At 36.8% G+C, this 19616-nt stretch overlaps 1 protein-coding gene across 2 annotated transcripts in view; it reads left to right on the top strand.

Moving 5' to 3' along the window:
• TMX3 (thioredoxin related transmembrane protein 3) overlaps positions 1 to 12664 on the top strand; it is a 32703-nt gene extending 20039 nt beyond the window's left edge. The window contains exons 11-16 of one of the 2 annotated variants that reach the window (XM_087757534.1): positions 36 to 93; positions 963 to 1016; positions 1336 to 1392; positions 4962 to 5091; positions 7324 to 7392; positions 9649 to 12664. In XM_087757534.1, the coding sequence (XP_087613660.1) occupies positions 36 to 93; positions 963 to 1016; positions 1336 to 1392; positions 4962 to 5091; positions 7324 to 7392; positions 9649 to 9915 (635 nt within the window). In that variant the 3' untranslated portion in view covers positions 9916 to 12664. Of the gene's footprint in view, positions 1 to 35; positions 94 to 962; positions 1017 to 1335; positions 1393 to 4961; positions 5092 to 7323; positions 7393 to 8563; positions 9398 to 9648 lie in introns of those variants that run through there. The other variant, XM_087757525.1, reaches the window with a different exon arrangement.
• The last annotated feature ends 6952 nt before the right edge of the window (positions 12665 to 19616 follow it).

The following is a 19616-nucleotide window of genomic DNA, read 5'->3' as shown; positions in this document are numbered from 1 at the left end:
TTAAATGGTTTCAAGTGTTTTATTCTTTATTTTAGGAAAACTTTTGGCTATTGCAGTCATTGATGATAAAAACTCTTCAGTGGAACATACCAGGTACAGAATTGAGTATTGGTGGCACTATGGGAGAAATGTTTTGGTATGACATAGAGAAGTTTGGAAGTTTTTTAAATATTAAGAAATGCTAGATTAAATGAATGGTTTTAACTTGGGGATGTTCTCTAATTTATGACTTCAGCATACTGAATTTACTTAATTTATGGCTCTGTTGAAGCACATGTGAATTCAATGAGATGATGGGAGTTCCTGTATCACTCTTCTGCCATTTGTTAATGAGATCACAGGAGCAAACAGAGATTGCGTAGCTTTTTAAAGCTGTTATGTCACCTTTTAAACATAGATGACAGTACTTGAGTTCAGATGACTTTGAGATGAACGGAGTAAGTTTAAACAAATGACTGTTCTTCAGCTCAGTTGCATTAAAAATTAATTTAGTGCTGCTTATATATTAGTTGTGTGTGGAACTTGTATTAAGAAGGGGCGTTTTCCGTTCGGTTGGAGGTTGCTGAAGAGACTGAGAGGAACAAGACCTTCCCCTGTCTCTTTCTGATGGCATACATAATTAGACTAAGAAAATATTGTTCAAGTGCTGTGTATGGTATTTTCCCAGACCTCTTTGGATTTTCTTCAGAGTCACAGTGCCGTATCTTCAGAAAGCAATAGATGGATTGAAGCAGCCTGACTGTCTGTCTGTGTTTTTCTCGTATTGAGACTACATGGTAGATAGCCTTTCAACACTTAGAAACCAAACAAGATGAATGAGGTGGTTTTTGTTAATGGAATAGGGAATCCTTATTGCTGATGAGATACTACTTGCTCCTTACTGGGGAAATCTCAATGTTTATTGTTTGTATTTTGAAAGAGTATATCCTGAATTATCAATGTCACTTTTTTTTCCCCTCCAGACTAAAATCTATTATTCAGGAAGTTGCTAGAGATTATCGGGATCACTTTCACAGGTAGGCACGCATGGTACTATGATACCTTAAATGAACTTCTTCATTAACATTTCTAAGACAGCAGTCATTTTTTTTCTACATTAAAAATGTTATAGTGCCTTCTTTTATATTCATATACGGATATTTAATAAGACAATTCCATTAACTGAGTGTGTTTTGGGATGATGACTGTCTTATAGATGGCCAATTTTTGAATTACATTGCTGAGCGTGTGCTCTCATCTTCAGTTACAGGAAAAATATTTACGGAAGAACTTCTGCTGAAACCCACTATTCTGTTTCATTTTTCATCGTTCTGTTTTTCACTGCTTCTCTTACAGGGATTTCCAGTTTGGCCACATGGATGGAAATGATTATATTAATAGTTTACTAATGGAGTAAGTAAATTCTTATTTGAATACTCTTTCTTCTCTTCTGTTTGTTGCTAAGTATATTTAATTGAAAACAATCTTATGAAGAATTCCTGCCTTTCATGTGTTAAAAAAAATCGCTGTCCTCAGAATTCAATATGGATCATAGTATCAGTTGTTTGTTAAATTAAACTGCGTAGTTTACTGTTAGAAGTTTGGCTTACTGATAATGCTGATTGAGAAAGCTTATCTTTTAGGTCTACCTTGTTAAATTAATTATCCTATTAGAGCTGTGGTGGGTTTTTTTTCTTTTGTTAAGTTTAAGGGGCACTAGACAAATTTAAAGTTATGTCAATTTGTAACAGGAGATGTAAATAATGCTTATGCATTATCTATGTTTTTTATTTCTGGAGAGGCACATTTCATTCTCAATGCATTTTTAAGACATGCATAGAAATATGCTTCTGTAGAGAAGCATCAAATGCATGGAAGATGCTGTCTGCACTTGATATGTACATGGTACATTTTGAAATATAGAAGTAGTTTAACAAGATGGTTGACATTTCCCCTTATTCTGATCCTTGTCTAAAAACGCATAATTGGAAAGTTAAGTTGCTTGGCTTTTACAGTTGACTACTTGTTCTCCTCTGGCCTTTTGAGTGAAAGAGGGGGAAAAATAGGGGTCAATATGCCAGCCCTCTAAGTTTTCAAAACCCCTTTCTTGGGGATCAAAGCATGATCAAAGCATGTGTTCGTGCCCCTAAAGGTTCTAGGAGCTTCATGGGGACTCAGGAGGCATAAAGTCTGTATTTCTGTGGAATGTCTGTAGATTAACACCCGAATACAATTAATTTAAAAACAGCTGTCTGTCAATTGAAGTTAAGTGATGTGATTGATCCGCTGCTCTATAGTTGCCAAAAGTGAGACCTTCCTCATGTTGTTAATTGCTTCTCCTGTGCAGGCTCTTATGTCTGACTGTCTGCTGAGCTGTTTCAGTCTGTCTATTGGGCAGAAAAGTGTTTGCTTTCCTGGCTAGGCGAGTAGGGGAGTTTATTTTGCTGATCCAACAAAACCCTTAAATGTCTTTCCATGTATTCTGCTGAGTAACAGAACTGGTGTGCAAAGAAGCAGGGGAGGGAGATGAGGTTCCTGGGATGAAGAAAATGAAGGGGAAGAAGACAGAACTGCCTCTTACAGCAGTAGTGATCTAGTGGCAAGAGCTGCTCAGCTGGATTGTTCAACTTAATCTGCAAAATGCCTGATTTTATCATTTTTAGTATATGGGAAGTTGCTGTTAAAGTACTCACAGGCTTTTAATTATTTTCTAAACAGAGTGTATACATTTCCAGCATAAGTGGAAAGCAGCAAAAGAATGCAGCAAAATATATTCAGTGTTATAAGTAACTGCTCTTCATGTGGCTACTTGAATAATTTGAGTAAAACCGTATTGCAAGTGCTTCAGTTTTCCACTAGATGGCAGCAAGTGGAAACAGAAAAAGCCACCTGAATCGCGAGACCTCTATTGCAGAATACTTTTTTTACTGTGCTAGATGCACATAGGAACAAATTCTGTTTCTTCACAAAGGACAAAATATTGTATGATTCGTGGGGAAAGTAGTAGTATTCCCTAACAGAAGTACACTTATGAGCTTGGTTGTAACTTCATTAGTAGGCATTATAATTTATCTGTCTCTTCAGCAGTGGATGAGCATGCTTTTGTTGGATTAAAAATGGCATAGTTAAAACCATGCACAAAAGAAGAAAACAGAATATTATGTATTTTACTGAAAGCGAAGATACATCTTTGTTTAAGCTAAGGTATATAGCATCATTGGAATATCAGCTATAGGTGTATGTAGAGTATTAATTCCTCAGCTCTTGGAAGAAATATATTAAATGTGTTTTTATGAATCTCTGTATAGCATATAAAATTTGTATATGGAGTTTATCTTTCAGCTGTTCTACAACCAGCTTCAAGAATGTCAGTTACCAGACTGTTAAATGCAATAGAAGTAATTTTTTTTTTTTTTGGGGGGGGTGGGGGGGGCGTGGGGGTGGGGTGTCTTTTCTGCATCCAAGTAAAAAAACATGTTCTCTTTTAATTGGGATGAGGTATTTTGGCAGAGGTTGATAACTTGTTACCGGGCACTTGCAAAAACATCTGACTTGGTTTGATTGCCTCCTACTTATTTCTTGTTTGTTCCTAATAAATAGAGAATGAAAATGTCCAGGGAAAAATTGTATTTAGACAATCTTATGTTGCACGTTGTCCCTGTTGACAAAGCTTTGTTGTGTGGTTGTTTTTTTTAAAGTTCCTTTCAAAAGATAAAATTATTTTCTTATCACTGTAGTTGGCCTTACATTTTCTGAGGTGCCACCATGCTTTCAACTTGAGTACTGGGAACGTGGTCTGCACCTTAAAATATTCAGCTTTCTAGGAGTTTAGAAAATTTTCATGTATAAGTATTAAACTTGTTCACTTCTAGGTTTGGAATTGAATTTAAATTAAAAAAAACAAAACACCTAAAATGTGTAAGAAAATTTAGAATAATTTCTATGAATTCAAAGAAAAATGGGAATCTTGAGTAAATGCTAAAACAAAATTTTCATGAAATAATTGAATAAGGATTGATAGCCGCAGTTAAGGCTGAAATCATCATCAATATTACATGGATTACAAACGTACATGTGGGGCACTATTAGACAAGAGTAAGAATGCAGAAAAAAAAGGTTTGCATTGCTTCTGCTGTGAAGGAATGCCACCTATTATTTATATTCATTATTGATAGAACTGTAGAAAATTGGAAAAGAGCACAGGAGATTTTTCACCTTACTTATTTAATGTATTTTAAATCTTTCTTGTTGAACAATGTACCTGTGCAGTATTAAATTTTCCTAAACCTGATTTAATTTTGAATTTAGGGCCACTTTGAACAGCGGATGATACTGGTTTATCTCCAGAGATAATTTCTAATCTTTTTCCTTTTTTTTTTTTTTTTTTTTTTTAATTTCTCAATCTGTGATACTAAACAATGCTTATGCATGTGAAGGTCAACTGCTGAGTAATAATTGTTTAAAAACTCTGTAGATCATCTGCCATATCTAAAAGAGATTTAGAAAAACTTTGGTTGGTATGGCTTATTCTTCTGACTTGACAGGTAGAGGTCGATTGATATTGCTGGTCAGTTGGACCATGGCAGTATGGGATTGAATTTTTGGATTATGCTTTTGCCTTTGTGCACTAAAACACTTAATATGTTGTGCTAATAGTACATTTCATCATATACAAGGCTACTATCTGTGATGTCTTACTAATTGGCAAGTCATAAAGGTACCAGATTTGCAGTCACTATAGGTATGTAAAATGCAATAACCTTCAATAGCGTCACTGACACAGATATGAAGGAAAAAATATTAATGAGGAGTGTGCTTGTACTATTCAGGTGATTCTATTCCGCCTTCCCTCTTGCCTTTAAGGAACACACACAAAGTGAAGATTAATGGATACCCTTTTAAATGATGTAGGAATTATTTGAATTGCAGTGTTTTACACAGTAGTTCTTTATATGTATAAACTGTCTGTTTTATGTTTCTAGTGACTTGACAATCCCTACTATTGTTGTATTGAATACCTCCAATCAGCAGTATTTTCTACCAGATAGGCACATTGAGAACACAGAAGACATGGTTCAGTTTATTAACAATATCTTGGATGGTACAGCTGAAGTAAGTCTTCATTGTGACTTGGAATATGTTGGTTGGTGTTTATTTCCTTAGATGCTAAAGCAGGAAAAAAAATTTGGTTACTCTGATTGTTACTCCATGTGTTTTATTTTCCTGTCCTGTCTTTCTTGGGATCTGTCAGTGAATGCGTGATTGTGAATTTTTGAGGTGTGCCTTTGCTCGCTGTTCTAACTGCAGAACCTCTTGTAGAAAGCAAGCTTTTTTTTCTAGCATAATGTTAGCTAACTTCTCTTGATATTCCTTTTACTGGTGTCACTGGTAAATGGAGAGCTTTTTATTCATCTCCTGGTTTGCTTTAAATGCATTTGTTTAAATTTTTCTTTATAGTGTATAATTCAACTCAAACCTCTCTTTTGGGAGATAAATTAATAAATCCGATAGCTTGATGAATGACAGGTTCAGATTAAAAAAACAGTGGTATACTTTCTTTGCATATTACAAACACACTTACCCCTCTCTCTCTGCTCTAAAACTAAAAATGAGCTGTCTTTTGTTAAAACAACAAAATTAATAAATCCATCTGGAATTGATGGCTTGGACAATTTTTTAATATTGGCAAAACAAACTCAGGTTTGCTTATTCCCTCTGCGTACGGTAAGTTGGACAGAAGGCTATGTTGTGTGCATGAAGAAAGAGATCATGGATCAGAGTTTTCATTTGCTGTTATGGGGCAAGAAGGCTTTGCCATGAAGGGGAGCAGTGCCAACAAATCGTTTGGCTGCCTCCTGGGAGAAGCCTATGTTGGTTTAAGCCCCAATTCACTGTATATTGAATGCTTACTGTGTTAGCTGAATCCCACTTTACATTATGCCAGCAGTTTTAGATCATTGGGTGGTAATGACAAGTAATGCTGTAGATAGTTTCAGTCATATAGGGTGCTTTGGTTTATTTGATCTGACAAATTGATGTAGCAACATAATATAGGTGGATTTGCTTGCTGTTCATGACTTTACTGGCCATGCTTCCAGTTGCGAGTTGAGGGGTATTCCTGTAACTTATTTGGTGGTTCTTTGTTATTCAATTCTCACTTTTTTAATGCTTTGTTAATTGCATTGAATTATGTTATGAACATCTATTTGACTCTGTTTAAATATATCCTGGTTGAAACAACAAATGAAATTGGTTTCTGCCTGTTTTTTAATGTTCAGGAAATTTGTTTGTGATGCCGTGTGTTTTTTGTAATAGTGTCACATAGGTCTTTCTACCTTTTGTTTGCAGTATTTCAGCTACAATGATTAAAGGTCTGTCTAAATTCACATCTCTATATGTATGTGAGAGTGCTAATACGAGACAGACAATATAGCATGTGACTTCATTTAAGCTAAATGGTGTCTATAGACATAAAATAGCTCTACTTCGGCTATGTTCAGGCACAAGAAATTGTGCAGCTGTTGAGGAATGACAGTCTTCAAAGTGTGCTGGTAAACAAGTACTAGGATGCAGACTTTCTGAACCACAGTGAAATTTGAGAAGTATAACATTCCCCCCTCCCTTCCTTGGGAAGTGTTCGATTGTTCACCTTGACTTTCGTGTTATTTTCTGAGAGTCTGTTTCATCTTTGTGGACTTTTTCGTAATTTGAGGGGTTTTGGTCAGGGTCAAGTGCTAATCAGTTGACTTCCAAAATGCATGTTTTCTTCCCATTTGTTTCTCTGGCAACTCAAGACATGCGAAAACTGGTCCTATTCAACAGACAAATTGCCTTCGGATTCATGTAGTTATTTTGAAGACTGCTAAATTGGGTGGTAACGTAGGTATAGTCTGTCATTGCTTGACACAAGTTTTCCTTATTACACCTTCGTATCTTCTTGTTACTTAGTTCTTAGATTATTCTAACTGCTTCTGTCATAATCCATAAATAGATATTCATCAGCTGCAGGAAAGTTCAGAAGATCTCTGCAATTTTATAATTGTTACATCAGGACAGTTGGTAGTTTCTCTTAGTGTTTCTCTATGGTAAGAGAGCTAAGTGCTAGTCCACTGTTAAAGTTTGCACTGATTGTTTAAAAAAAACGTGAGAGAATTTTTCATGTGACTATTGAAATGTTTATCCATGCTTGAGAAGCTGGAGTGTCTGGGCATAATGAGATACAAGAATAATTACTTTTCATTTCCTTCTAAAGGGACTTAAGATTGCAAGGTCTGAAGAATGAACTTTTGGAATCATAACTGAAAAGTGTCAGCAGTTTTGACATGGTTCCATTTGAAATTTCAGGCACAGGGTGGTGATGGACTTCTGCAACGAATCAAGAGAATAATCTATGATGCCAAGTCTACTGTAGTGGTAAGTTTTATTTTTTGTTAAATTAGATGGTGCCGTTGTCAATCAAGATGCAAATATTTTCAGAGGGTTCAGAAATATTTTTATGTTTATATTATATATATTGTGTATATATTATAGGTGTATATACATTAGGTTTAAAGCCAAATGAACTTCTTGACTAAAGTTTTTAACAATATTTTCCAGTGTGCTAAATATTCAACATATGTTAATTTCTTCATTTTTCACTCCTTTTCTGCATTAGTCTGACACATATTTTAAGGGATAGAACAGGGAGGATTCAAAATCTTTTCCATGACCCTTTTGACATCCTTTCACTGAAATTGATAGCACTTTCACATTCTGAGAAATGTTATGGTTTCAGTCTAACTAGTTAGAGCATAAGGGGATTAAATACTATAGAATCATAGAATTGTTAAGGTTGGAAACGACCTCTGAGATTGAGTCCAACTTGTTAACCTAACTGCCTGGTGCACCTCTAAACCATGTCCCTAAGCACCACGTCTACCCATCTTTTAAATACTTCCAGGGACTGACTGTACCACTTCCCTGGGCAGTCTGTTCCAATGCCTAACCACACTCTCTGTGAAGAAATTTTTCCTAATATCTAATCTAAATCTCCCCTGGCACAACATAAGCCTATTTCCTCTTGTCCTATTGCTTGTTACTTGGCAGAAGAGACCGACCCCCACCTCACTACAACCTCCTTTCAGGTAGTTGTAGAGAGCAATAAGGTCTCCCCTCAGCCTCCTCCAAACTAAACAACCCCAGCTCCCTCAGCCACTCCTCATAAGACTTGGTCTTCAGACCCTACACCAACTTTGTTGCCCTTCTTTGGACATGCTCCAGCACCTCCAAGTCCTTCTTGCAGTGAGGGGCCCTAAACAGAACACAGTACTCGAGGTATGGCCTCACCAGTGCCGAGTACAGGGGCACTATCGCCTCCCTGGTCCTTCTGGCCACACTATTCTTGATACAGGCCAGGATGCTATTGGCTTTCTTGGCCACCTGAGCACACTGCTGGCTCATGTTTGGGTGGCTGTCAACCAACACCCCCAGGTCCTTTTCTGCCAGGCAGCTCTCCAGCCACTCTTCCCCAAGCCTGTAGCGTTGCATGGGGTTGTTGTGACCCAAGTGCAGAACCCGGCACTTAGTCTTGTTGAATCTCATACAGTTGGCCTTTGCCCATCGATCCAGCCTGTCCAGATCGCTCTGTAGAGCCTTCCTACCTTCAGACAGATCAACAGTCCCACCCAACTTGGTGTCATCTGCAAACTTACTGAGGGTGCACTCGATCCCCTCATCCAGATCATCAGTGAAGATATTAAACAGGACCGGCCCCAGTACTGAGCCCTGGGGAACACCACTGGTGACTGGCCAGCAACTGGATTTGACTCTATTCACCACCACTCTCTGGGCTCAGCCGTCCAGCAAGTTCTTTACCCAGCAGGGAGTGCCCTTATCCAAGCCGTGAGCAGCCATCTTCTCCAGGAGAATGCTGTGGGAGACAGTGTCAAAGGCCTTACTAAAGTCCAGGTAGACAACATCCACAGCCTTCCCCTATACTTGATGTAGTTTTAAAGCAAATATTTTTATCATCTTTCTTATAAGTTAATTATGCTTAACAGAATTTTATTTGGAAGATGTACACAAATCCATGTCTTCACTTGTCCTACACAAGCAAAAAAAAACCTGTGACATGAATTTAAATTGAAACTCACGTGTTTCTGTATGAGTGGCTTCCAAACCTCTGTGAATGTGCAACATGTAGCCATCAGTTTCTGAAACCAAAAGTCCTTCCTCCTGTGCCATTAAACTACTCTTTAATAGGAAGCTGTCTAGTAACATAATGTTTCAGCAGATCCCTTGTTACTCAAACTAATTTTTGACAATAAGACACAAACAAGGGGTGAAACTGGTTGCTTCAAAGTGTTAGTTTAAACTGTTAGTTTAACAATTGTTTCTCAAGCTTCACACAGTGAATAAGATACACAGTTGGCATGTTAACATTAACTATCCCAATGCAACATTGTAATATTTGAACTTCTAAGTCTTTTTCTATGAACATATACTAGGAATTGTTAAAATGAAGTCTTCTCCTCCTTTGTGGGGGGGGGAAAAAAAAAAAAAAACCAACAACAAAACCCCTGACTGTCATTTTAGAAGTTTCTGAATAAATACAGAGTAATAAGAGAAGTAATGCAGTAATTTTGTATATTCACTGAAAGTGTTCTTTACTTCAAATTTGTATTTCAACAGTCTGTGTTCAAGAGTTCACCACTTCTGGGATGCTTTCTCTTTGGGTTGCCCCTGGGGGTCATCAGCATTATGTGTTATGGAATCTGCACAGCTGATACAGATGGAGGGGTAGATGAACATGAGGCAGCTAAAAAGGAAAATGGTGATCGTGAGCTCACAGACGAAGGCAGTGAGGAAGAACAAGAGGAAGAAAAGAACGGAAAATATACAGAACTTTCAGATGGAGAGCTTAAACAGAAAGACATAATGGAAAAGAAAAAAGACTAACTTGTTTAGCAAAAGAATTCGCTAGAATTTCCAAATAGACTTATTTATTGAAGGTAGTCATTTATTGATGATCTTCATGAAAGAGGACCTTTTTGTCTGCATTATGGTAGTTTTGACTTGCATGTATTCAAATTTTATCAGAAATTGACAGGAAAAAAAATTATGGATGTTCTCTTAATTGTCTTTAATAGATCAACAAAGAGCAATTTAAACGGAAGAAATTTGCAGGTACAGTTCTACACCGTTTTTTTTTTAAGAGTTTTGTATTGGTCATTTCCAGAACAGTGAGATAATGTTACTTGACCTTAGTGTATGTCATGAACTACTGCTAATGTAGCCCAGCTGAACACTCATTTGTATAAAATTAAGCCTGAAAACTAAGAAGGATTAAGAGATCTGTAAAGTCTTTCAGAGCCTGATAGCTAAAGACAGCTTAAGAGTTTTCCAAGAAGTCATGTGTTCTGCCTGTTGCACATTATTTTGGAAAAAAAAAAATCCCAAACTTTTCTATTTTCTTAAGTTAAATGTAAATTGTTAGGAATTGGAGGACTGTTTTACCATGTAATAACATAATTATTGGCAGTCAGGAATGTTTACTTGATATAAGATGTGGGAGTTATATGCTAAATTAAGTCTTTATTAGCGCTTTAGCAGCTAAAAATATTGGAAAACTACATTATAAACCTTTTAGAACACGATTGCCTGTTAAATTGTTTTGTGTGAGTGCTTACACAAACTTATAGTGAAAATGATCTTTAAGTTTTCTGAATCCACAGTACAACTTTGATAAAGGAAGATGTAAATATAAACACCCTTTCACTATTTTGCGTAACTCTCTAATGACAAGCTTTTTGAAGGGTGTAAATTTGTTTTACAGTGTTTAATTCAGATTGTTATATATCTTTGAAGTAGTTGGTGTTGATACTTTTGTTTGAGACTGTTACCTACTCTGAAGAAGGGAGTTAATGGAGCATAATAATAACGTTCATAGAGATTGTTCAGTATAATGCATTTTTTTACCTGTTTAATCATAAAAGTCACTTTTAATACAACCCTGTGACTGAGAAAAGGACTAATTTATATCCAGGGTTAAAATCTCCAAGGATAAGCCATAAAGCAGCCTTTGGCATCGATGTCAGGGAGAGTACCACAGAAACAAAACTGGCATTGCTCTTCCTCTTAGTATTCATGTTGGGTTGTTTGTTTGGTTTTTGTTTTGTTTTGTTTTTTTAAGGCTATATTACTGTACAATATAGATTATGATGTCCTCCTTATAAGGCAGCTTGATCACATAAGAAATTACTATGCTATAGCACTAAATTAAGTAATTTTAAATAAAAAACATGGGTAGGCTTAAATAGACAAGTTCTGTGTTTGAGTAAACTTGATGATGATATAAATCATAACCAGGAAAAATGTATTGCATCCTTTTTCCTTGTAGGAAAGAAACTTATTTCTTCTGTTTAAGTAGCTTGGTAACAGCTGGCTTCATGTTGCAGTGCAGAGTACAGTAAGTAGGTGCCTGACTTCAAGGCTCTGTTGTGAAACGGTATAAACAATATCTAAGGAGATTAGAAATTTTTTTTAGAAAAATTCCATGTCTGATTTTGAGTCCAATGTTTTTCTGCTTGGGAAGAGAGGAAAAAAGCCAAGTTCACTGAATACTGAGTAGCAGGTGTCTGGTATGGGTTTTTTTCCCATTTTAATTTTCTCCTTTTTTTCATTTTTTGTTGTTATAGCTAGTTGTACATAGTGACTTGAGTTTTCTTGCTTTTTGATTTTATTTTATTGTTTCGGCAGAATCTTTGAGATGTAGTTTTAGCATATATTTGAAGAGTGAGATGCTTAAAAATGTGTTTAGGAAGTGTTTTAACATGGTGTAGAGCTCTTGAATTGTTTGAAAAAAAATAAAAATAAAAAATCACTGAATGACAAGCCTGTGAATTTCTTTGGAGTTTCACACGACTCAGTGCTGATAGTCAAAATGTAGGACTATTAAGGCAGTAATATGTTTTCTTGATTTGTCTATTAAGACTTGAAATACAGATCAGTTACATATTTAATTTTGGCTCAGGCTGGAAACCTGCAGCTTTTAACTTAATAAAGAAACTGAAGCGGTCACTGGAACACTGCTGTTCCTTCTATGGCATGTAATAAAAAACAATTCTGAATTCTGCTGCACTGCTAAGAACTGTTTCAACTATGAGCCTTCATTTTTGTGGTTATTTTTGTTTGTGTTTATAATCAGTAGTAGCCAAACAACTTGTTGAGAAATCTGAGATATGGACCTGTATATGATAAATACTGTGTAAGAAACAGATCACACTGGGATCTGTTAAAACTGTAATGCTCAACTGCTAGAGTTAAGAGGAAAACATGTCTCAGTCGCTTCTGAACTGTAATATCAATCAGATGTGTACTGAACTGTTGAAAATTAAACTTAGAAAAGTACTACCATTTTCACCAAATCCTTCTCCCAGCTATATTCAACAAGATACGGGGAGAAAAAAAGCATACAAGTCATATACCGGGTGTCAGAACTGATGTGAAATTAAGAGTTTTGCTGTGGTCATGCAAGTAATCTAGAATGCTGTCTGAGGGGGGATCTGGCATTTTATTTTTTTCCTCAGTCTCTAAAGGTTTCTTAAAGCAACTTCACTGTAATAACTTTGAATTCACTAAATAATGCTGCTTTTTTTAAGTCAAGTGTAAGCCTTTTGTTTTTCTGTAATAAAAACATTTAAAAGAGCTTGTTTCCTTTGCTTAATTTACACTGTGTTGAGCTTAGATACTACATATTGTGTAGGAGGCTGTGTCTCCTGGGACACTCATAAGCATACTTTAGGCCCTGAGTAACACAGTAAAGAAACGCAGCTGGTAGCTTTTAAGAAGAAAAATTAGTTCATCCTGTCTGATACCTTCTTGACAATATTTTGAAAATACTCCCTAGAAGTAGGAGTTAATGTTTACTTGTCTTTTATTTAGTGAGCATTCTAGCAGTATAGAACTAATGCATTTCTGAAACAGAAATTTTAAAATACCAGTTCATTCCATTAGCATACTCTCAAATTCTTACAAGAGTTTAGTAGAAAAGGGAACCTGAGGCAGACTGTTCTAGTATACATTTTCTTCTGGAAGAACTTGCGTAGCCTTGAGACTTGGACGTGCACAATCTTACTGCTTCATTATTTACCTAGGCTGTTTTAACAGATACTGTCCACACTGTGGTGCTCACTGCTTAAAGGATGGAATGGTTACACTCTGCTAGATCTGATGTGTTGAAGATGGCACAGAAGTGCTTAATTAATTTGAAGTATTTAAGTAAGAAGTTTAGCTGGCTCTGTCTTGGCCCAGAACTAGTTTACCCCGTTCCTTTCTTGTCAGCATGTCTGAAGAAGTGGTTGTACTTGGAGGAGTGGGAGGGTGGAGAGTTGTTCTGATGACAGCCAAAAGCTCAAGTTGGTGAAAAGGGTGCAAAACCAGAATGCACTTCCCTTAAGCTGTTAAAATCTCATGAGACTACAGGTGTTTCAGGTTGTATTATAATATGACAGAGTGGTACTGGCTCTCAAGTCTTCTCAGGAAGCAAAGCAGCTTTCTGCTGTTTTGTTCTCATCCCTGAGTACATTGCCAACAGATTGAATCGTATGAAGCTGTTGCATGTTGTATTGCTGTAATTGATGAAGACAATTTTGACAGTATTGTGTTGAACGCTTTGTTGAACTCTTAACTTGAAAGGTTTTTGTCGTCTGCCTAGGCAGTGTAGACGTTCCTGAAACAGTTCTATCTCTCTGATTTCTGAAATTTTAACCGTTTTAAAGGATTACTGCTACTATCCTGTGTATCAATTTACTGACATAAAGCACCATTTAGCAGCTGATGTGAACTCTCCTGTTGATAGCAAACTTCCTTCTGCTTATACACCGAGGAATACAGAAATGTTTGCAGTTGTTTAGCAAGGATAAATAGACTACAAGTATTTTACATAAAGCATTTTTGAATGGAGTATTGTGGCTTTTAACAATAAAACCTGAAAGATCTAGGAGGCTCTTTGAAGAGGAGCAAGGAAACCTTTAAGACGATTACTAATTGAGAGGAATAGTATTGCTTTCTCCATAAGTTTAGATTGGAGAAGAGAGAAAACATCACTGAATGAGTGTGTAACTTGACAGCTTATTTGTACTGAAAACGGTTTTGCTTTTCTAGCGAGTGCTTCTGTCATTTCACTTTCATTGCCTCACTTCTAGTACTCAGTAGCCCCTGTTGCAAGGTTGGTGTAGTCTTCAGCTGGGTTAGTGACTGTCCTGCCCAAAATGGTGGGTGGTGTTAGGCTGTTTTGAGTTAAGAGATTGAAACTTTGGTAAGCACTAAGGCTGACACATGAAGGGGGTGAAAATGCATAGGCAGGAGAAATGGGAATGGGAGAAGGGAATGGAGCAGGGCCATGTATTCTCATATCTGTGTCTTATGTTTTGATATAGATGAGCTACATTTAATATACATGTATAGCTAGTGGGAGTTTAAGTCCTTCCAAAAGAAATTCTTGTATCTCCATTTACTTTACAGAGAGCCTTTGGCTGGATAAGTTTGCCTGACAGAGCAAGTAGCATTACTACCCAATCAAGGTTACTTATGGATGTTTTTGCTGTTTCTCAGCAGAAACATATACTCCAAGTCACTCAAAATAACATACTTTAATGTTCGTTTGTTTGAAACAAAAAGCAAAACCCAACTCTCTTTCATCTTAGGTTGCTACACCACTACTTTAAAGGAATGATAACTTAGAGTATATTTAAATTCTTACAAAGGTGGCAACTTGTAGTCTTAATGCTTTCAGGACTTAGATTGATCTAATCAATAGTGATTTGTATTTTCATCTTAAAGAAGTGTTGGGTTTTTTTCAAATAATAAAAAAAATATTGCAACAGTTGCTGCAATTTCATTCTTTTTACTTGATTAGTGAATGTTGACTCTTAATCCAAACCAGACAATGTGCTGTTCATAGACTGTAAAAACTTTAAGTGACTCAATATTAAAAGAAAACAAAAAGACTTTGGGACTTCAGTACGTAAGTTTTTAATCCCCTCTCAATGTAATTTTTTTTCTTCTATACTTGAGTCATTTTGACTTAGAACTGACTAACTCTTTAGTTAATCTTTAATTTTTTTTCTTAGTATGCGTCTTTAAAAGAATTTGTCTGAATATCCTGACAGTACACTGTACATTAAAAATTGAAATGCAGACTGGTGTTTTGGATGGCCACTGGCTAATTTTGTTTATTTCCTCTTTGCTTTTGTAAAATATGTCTTTTTTCATCTTACCTTTGCACATCGAGCCAGTTGAGCTGCTTCTACTTAGCACTTCTTGCAGGATCACACAACTCCCTAAACATATGCTGTTGTCCTCAGGTCTAAGTTAAAATTTATTAGATAACATTTTCTAAAAGCAGACTCGGAGGGGGAAAAAAAAAAAAAGATAACACTTCGAAGCTATCAAAATATCAGAGTGTTTTTGTAAGACATTTTTTGAGATTCTTTTTGTCAACAAACATTTAAATCTTCAAGTATCAGAATAACTTTCCTGTCCCTAAACAGAACATTTGTTAGAAAAGGAGGAAGGTTGTTCTATGGTAGACTGCATCTCAAGTAGGGGAAGGCATGTAGGTGGTTTGTATAGAAACATAAAGTTTCTAGGAACAGAATTCCCCTTTGAAGTAGGAGATCTCCTTTTATGTAAACTGGAAGAAAGCTAAGGCTTCCTTCTTTTCAGTCACTACAAAAATTAAATTTGAGGGTATTTCCTATAGAAGATGGGAGAAATACTTGTTGGCCCAGACAAGTCCTTGACAATCCATTAGTTGCTCCTGAGCTGGAGAAAGAGATTGCCTTCAGCAGATTTATCATTTAATAGCTGTGTCTGAGTCTCAGTGGAGAAAATAAATTATCCTGTGCCTTCATGCGAAATTATGCTTTATGCAAATAACACTTGAGGATTGAGTTAAACCTTGAGGTGGCAATACTATGGTGCATATCTTTGCCCTTTTCTTCCCCATGTTTTAAAAATATATCCTTTTTTTAAAAAACAATTGCAGAAGGAATGCATATTTTTATTCTTCACAGCTTATTTATGAAATCCAAAAATGCTTCAAGCACATCCCAAATGCCATGGGTTGCAAGAGATGATGCAATATATTGTGGTGTTAACTTTTTAAGATCTATCTGATCCTGCTGTGAAGTAAGAAGTATCAAAAGGCTTTCGGAGTGGGTTACAGAAGAGGAAGTATTTTCTAAAAGATAAACAGAAGTATTGTTCTGTGTTGAGTGCCTCTGACAGACAGACCTACCAGAATATGAAAAATACTCTTTGGAAGAGATCTTTTAAGTAGCTGGGAGCTTCTTGTATCACGTTGTTGTAATTTAAAATTAGAAGGATTTCTAGCAGGGTGAGAGTAAGTAATACTTGGGTTTTAGAACAAGATTTAAATGCAGATATGAATCTTGACCTGAACATAGTATATTTCTATTTTTACACTTTGCATCATGTGGTGTTATAATTTAAGTGGTCTGTCTTAAAGAGGAAAGCTGTCAGTGCGTTCATGTGACTCTATGTTGGGTTTTAGTTTCCAGAGAGTTTCCACCTGGAATTCAAGTATAATGCAGAAGCACAGGGTTCTTTCAGTGGGCTGTAACTCTGCGTCAGCTTCAGTTGTCAGAAATCTAAATGCTAAGACACACTAGAAATAAGACATCGAGTTGCTCACTTAGCCTTGCAAAGGCTCAAGCCATGTATGGAAAATTAATCAAAAGCAGGCGTCGTGTGTTAGCTAATGGAGAACAATTATCTATGGCTTAAACAATCCCAAGGAAGAAGCTGCAAGGCTTCTTTTAGTTTTGTAAATAATGGTTATGAGGTGGGAGGAATTTTTCATCCTGACATCCTTAACTGTTGCATCCAAAAGGTGTGATCTGGAAACATGCAGCATGGCTCACAGGGGAATGAAGTTCACAGTGAGAGCTAAAGGCACAATGATTTTAAAGTAAGACTATTCCTCATGTTAAGGTGCAATGGAGGCTGGGAAAGAGCTATAAAGGAAGTGTATAATAAAATAATGAAGCCTGTAAGATTCACATTCAAAAAATATGCTACTCTGTCATGCCAGTCTTCTTAAAAGAGTGTTGATAAGCCTGAGGTTACATCAGGATATGATGCACCATGTAGGTAAGAAAAAAGTGAAAAGTTCCCATAGAACTGGCTGTTCTTTTCATTTCCTCCCTTTAGAAGAAAAAATGCTTCAGTGCAGACCCTTGGTGTGAACTAGCATGGCTGAGCTCCAACATCAGTTTCTTTTCCCACGTCATTTCCTAGAAGCCGGAGCTCAACTGCACAGAGCAGTGGGTCTGGTAGCCTCTGTTGCACACATGTGGGTTAGCCCCAGTGGTTTGCAGAAAGAGCTGGAAGTTGGCCATAATGAACGTGAGCCTGAAAAGTGGCAGTAGCAGAGGCTTCAGGAGCCCCAGCTTTGACATGCAGGACGTGTGCTGCTGTGGATAGTTTTAATGACCATCTGAAGACACAGGGGAGAGGACTCTTTCTAAACACTTTAAAAACTCATCATTGCATTGCTGTGATGATGTATCATAAGGTGAGGAAGAATACATGAGGTAGAGAGGTGAGCAGACAAAAGCCTGTGGGCTATTTCCTCTGTTCAGGCCCATGCACGCTCATTTGAAGCTAGGACAAGGCCACTCCATTTTGGAGACAGTGAGTTCATGATCACAGATGTAGGTTGGTCTGTGCCTGTTGGTCCTTGGGCAAGTGAACTTGCCCTGTCATGTTTAAATTAGAGTGTAGACAGGCCATGGAGCATCAAGTTCAGTTTCTGGCCATCTTCCTTTGACGTGGAGTGCAGTTTTAGGCAAGTTACTTAGGCCATAGTTTCATTATACTGCAACTTTAACTGCTGGCTTAAGGAGTTTTGATCCTCATGCCTTTGTACACTACCCTTCAAATTACAGACACTGCAGCTGTTGGAAAAGCAGTGCTGTAAGTGGGTAAACTAACTGATCCAGGTCAATACAACTCTTTGGACAGAACAGTATGCCAGTGTATGAGAGAGCAACAAGGGTTTGGAGGCAGCAGCAAAGTGGGAAACTTTTTAAGGGTATTTCATGACACAGTGGCTGTGCTGACTTAGGTATTTATTTCATCCTTTGCTTAATTCCTCCAGAAAACAAAGGTGATTTGGCCGAGTCCTTACAGTGAAGAAACTGTGGGTTGCTATCCCATGATCTCTCTTTGAGTAGTGCAGTAACATTGTTTGTAATGTATCTTAACCTCTCCTTGCTAGGAGATGGTTAAAATGGAAGAGGAAAAATCTCAAGTCTTGTCATGTTAGGCAAAATGCATCTTGCACAGGATATAACTAGGTAAGAGTGGGAAGGATGCATTTCTCAGAGTCTAAGTGTGGGCAATCATTGTCATAGTGATAGGATGACTCACTAGGTTATACATTTGTAGATAAATTCTGCTTCACAGTTCTGCATGTATGTTTAAAACCACAGAATGCTTGAAGTATGAGTCCAGACTCAGCAATCCTTTTCATTTGTGCATGACCTATGCAAATAACTAAGAGAAACAGGAGCTACATTATAGAAAGGGACAGGGTTTTCAGACTTATATTTTAGGAGAGAAATTTGGTTCATGTATAGAGAAAAATAATTACATAAATTCTAGACTAATCTGTCTGGCATGTAGCAATTGCAATTGTTTTGATAGAATTTTCCTAATGAGAATCAAAGAACTTTGTGAGGTGGATAGATTGAAGAACTGTTGCAAGAGAAGGTCACATGATAATCTTAAATGTCTGCAATGCTTTAATTTGGAAGCACTTTTCTGAAGTTAGATGAGAACATTGTGGTTGTAACCTTGGAGAAACAGAGGATACAGTACCAAATGCTATATATATTATGTTCCTAGTAACTTGACAGAAAAGCAAAAGGCACCTTTAACCAGCAGTGGCCAGATGTGGCTGATGACTAGCCACACCCTTGACCACTCCTCTTGGCTGAAAAGAATGCTTTCTTCAACCAGTTGGTCACTTGCCTATTATATCTATTAATTCATTCTGATTTGTTTCCCTTCTTTTCCCCTCTCCTCTAATTTTCATTGTCTCTTTTCCATTTGTATTGTACCCTCTAACTCTTTTACCATCTCAGTTTCCCATCCCCTTTTCCAAGCTTTTCTTGATTCTCCTTTCTTTCCCTCCCTATATATTAGCAATCAGAAATATACAGAAAATGTCAGACAATGGTGAAACAATCTGTAGTTAAAAATCTTCATTCAGGCTACTGCTTGACCTCTCAGATTATTTCATAATGATGATATTTCCTCAGTGGCCCAACATGCTCAGTATTCTGGTATCTTACATAGGCTTGTTCATTAATTTTGACTGGGTGAGTTGAAATTAATAGGATATTTTATTATTAAAATAAGGAGAAAGCTTGTTATAGGTAACTTACAGATTTGAGATTTAACAGGTTTATATGCAGTACATAAAATGTCTTGTCTTTAAGCCTTCCTCTTGGCAGTTGTCACACTTCACTCCTATATTTAGAAAACAGAAGAATTTTAGATTTATCTCTTTTGAATTTTTACTACCATTAATGAAGAATTTAACGCTTCCTTTCAATGAAGACCACACA

Source organism: Nipponia nippon, unplaced genomic scaffold (genome assembly GCF_047370975.1).
Source record: "Nipponia nippon isolate SJK-2023a ecotype South Korea unplaced genomic scaffold, ASM4737097v1 scaffold_1, whole genome shotgun sequence".
Classification (NCBI taxonomy): domain Eukaryota; kingdom Metazoa; phylum Chordata; class Aves; order Pelecaniformes; family Threskiornithidae; genus Nipponia; species Nipponia nippon.
This window is presented reverse-complemented; position numbering and strand designations above follow the sequence as displayed.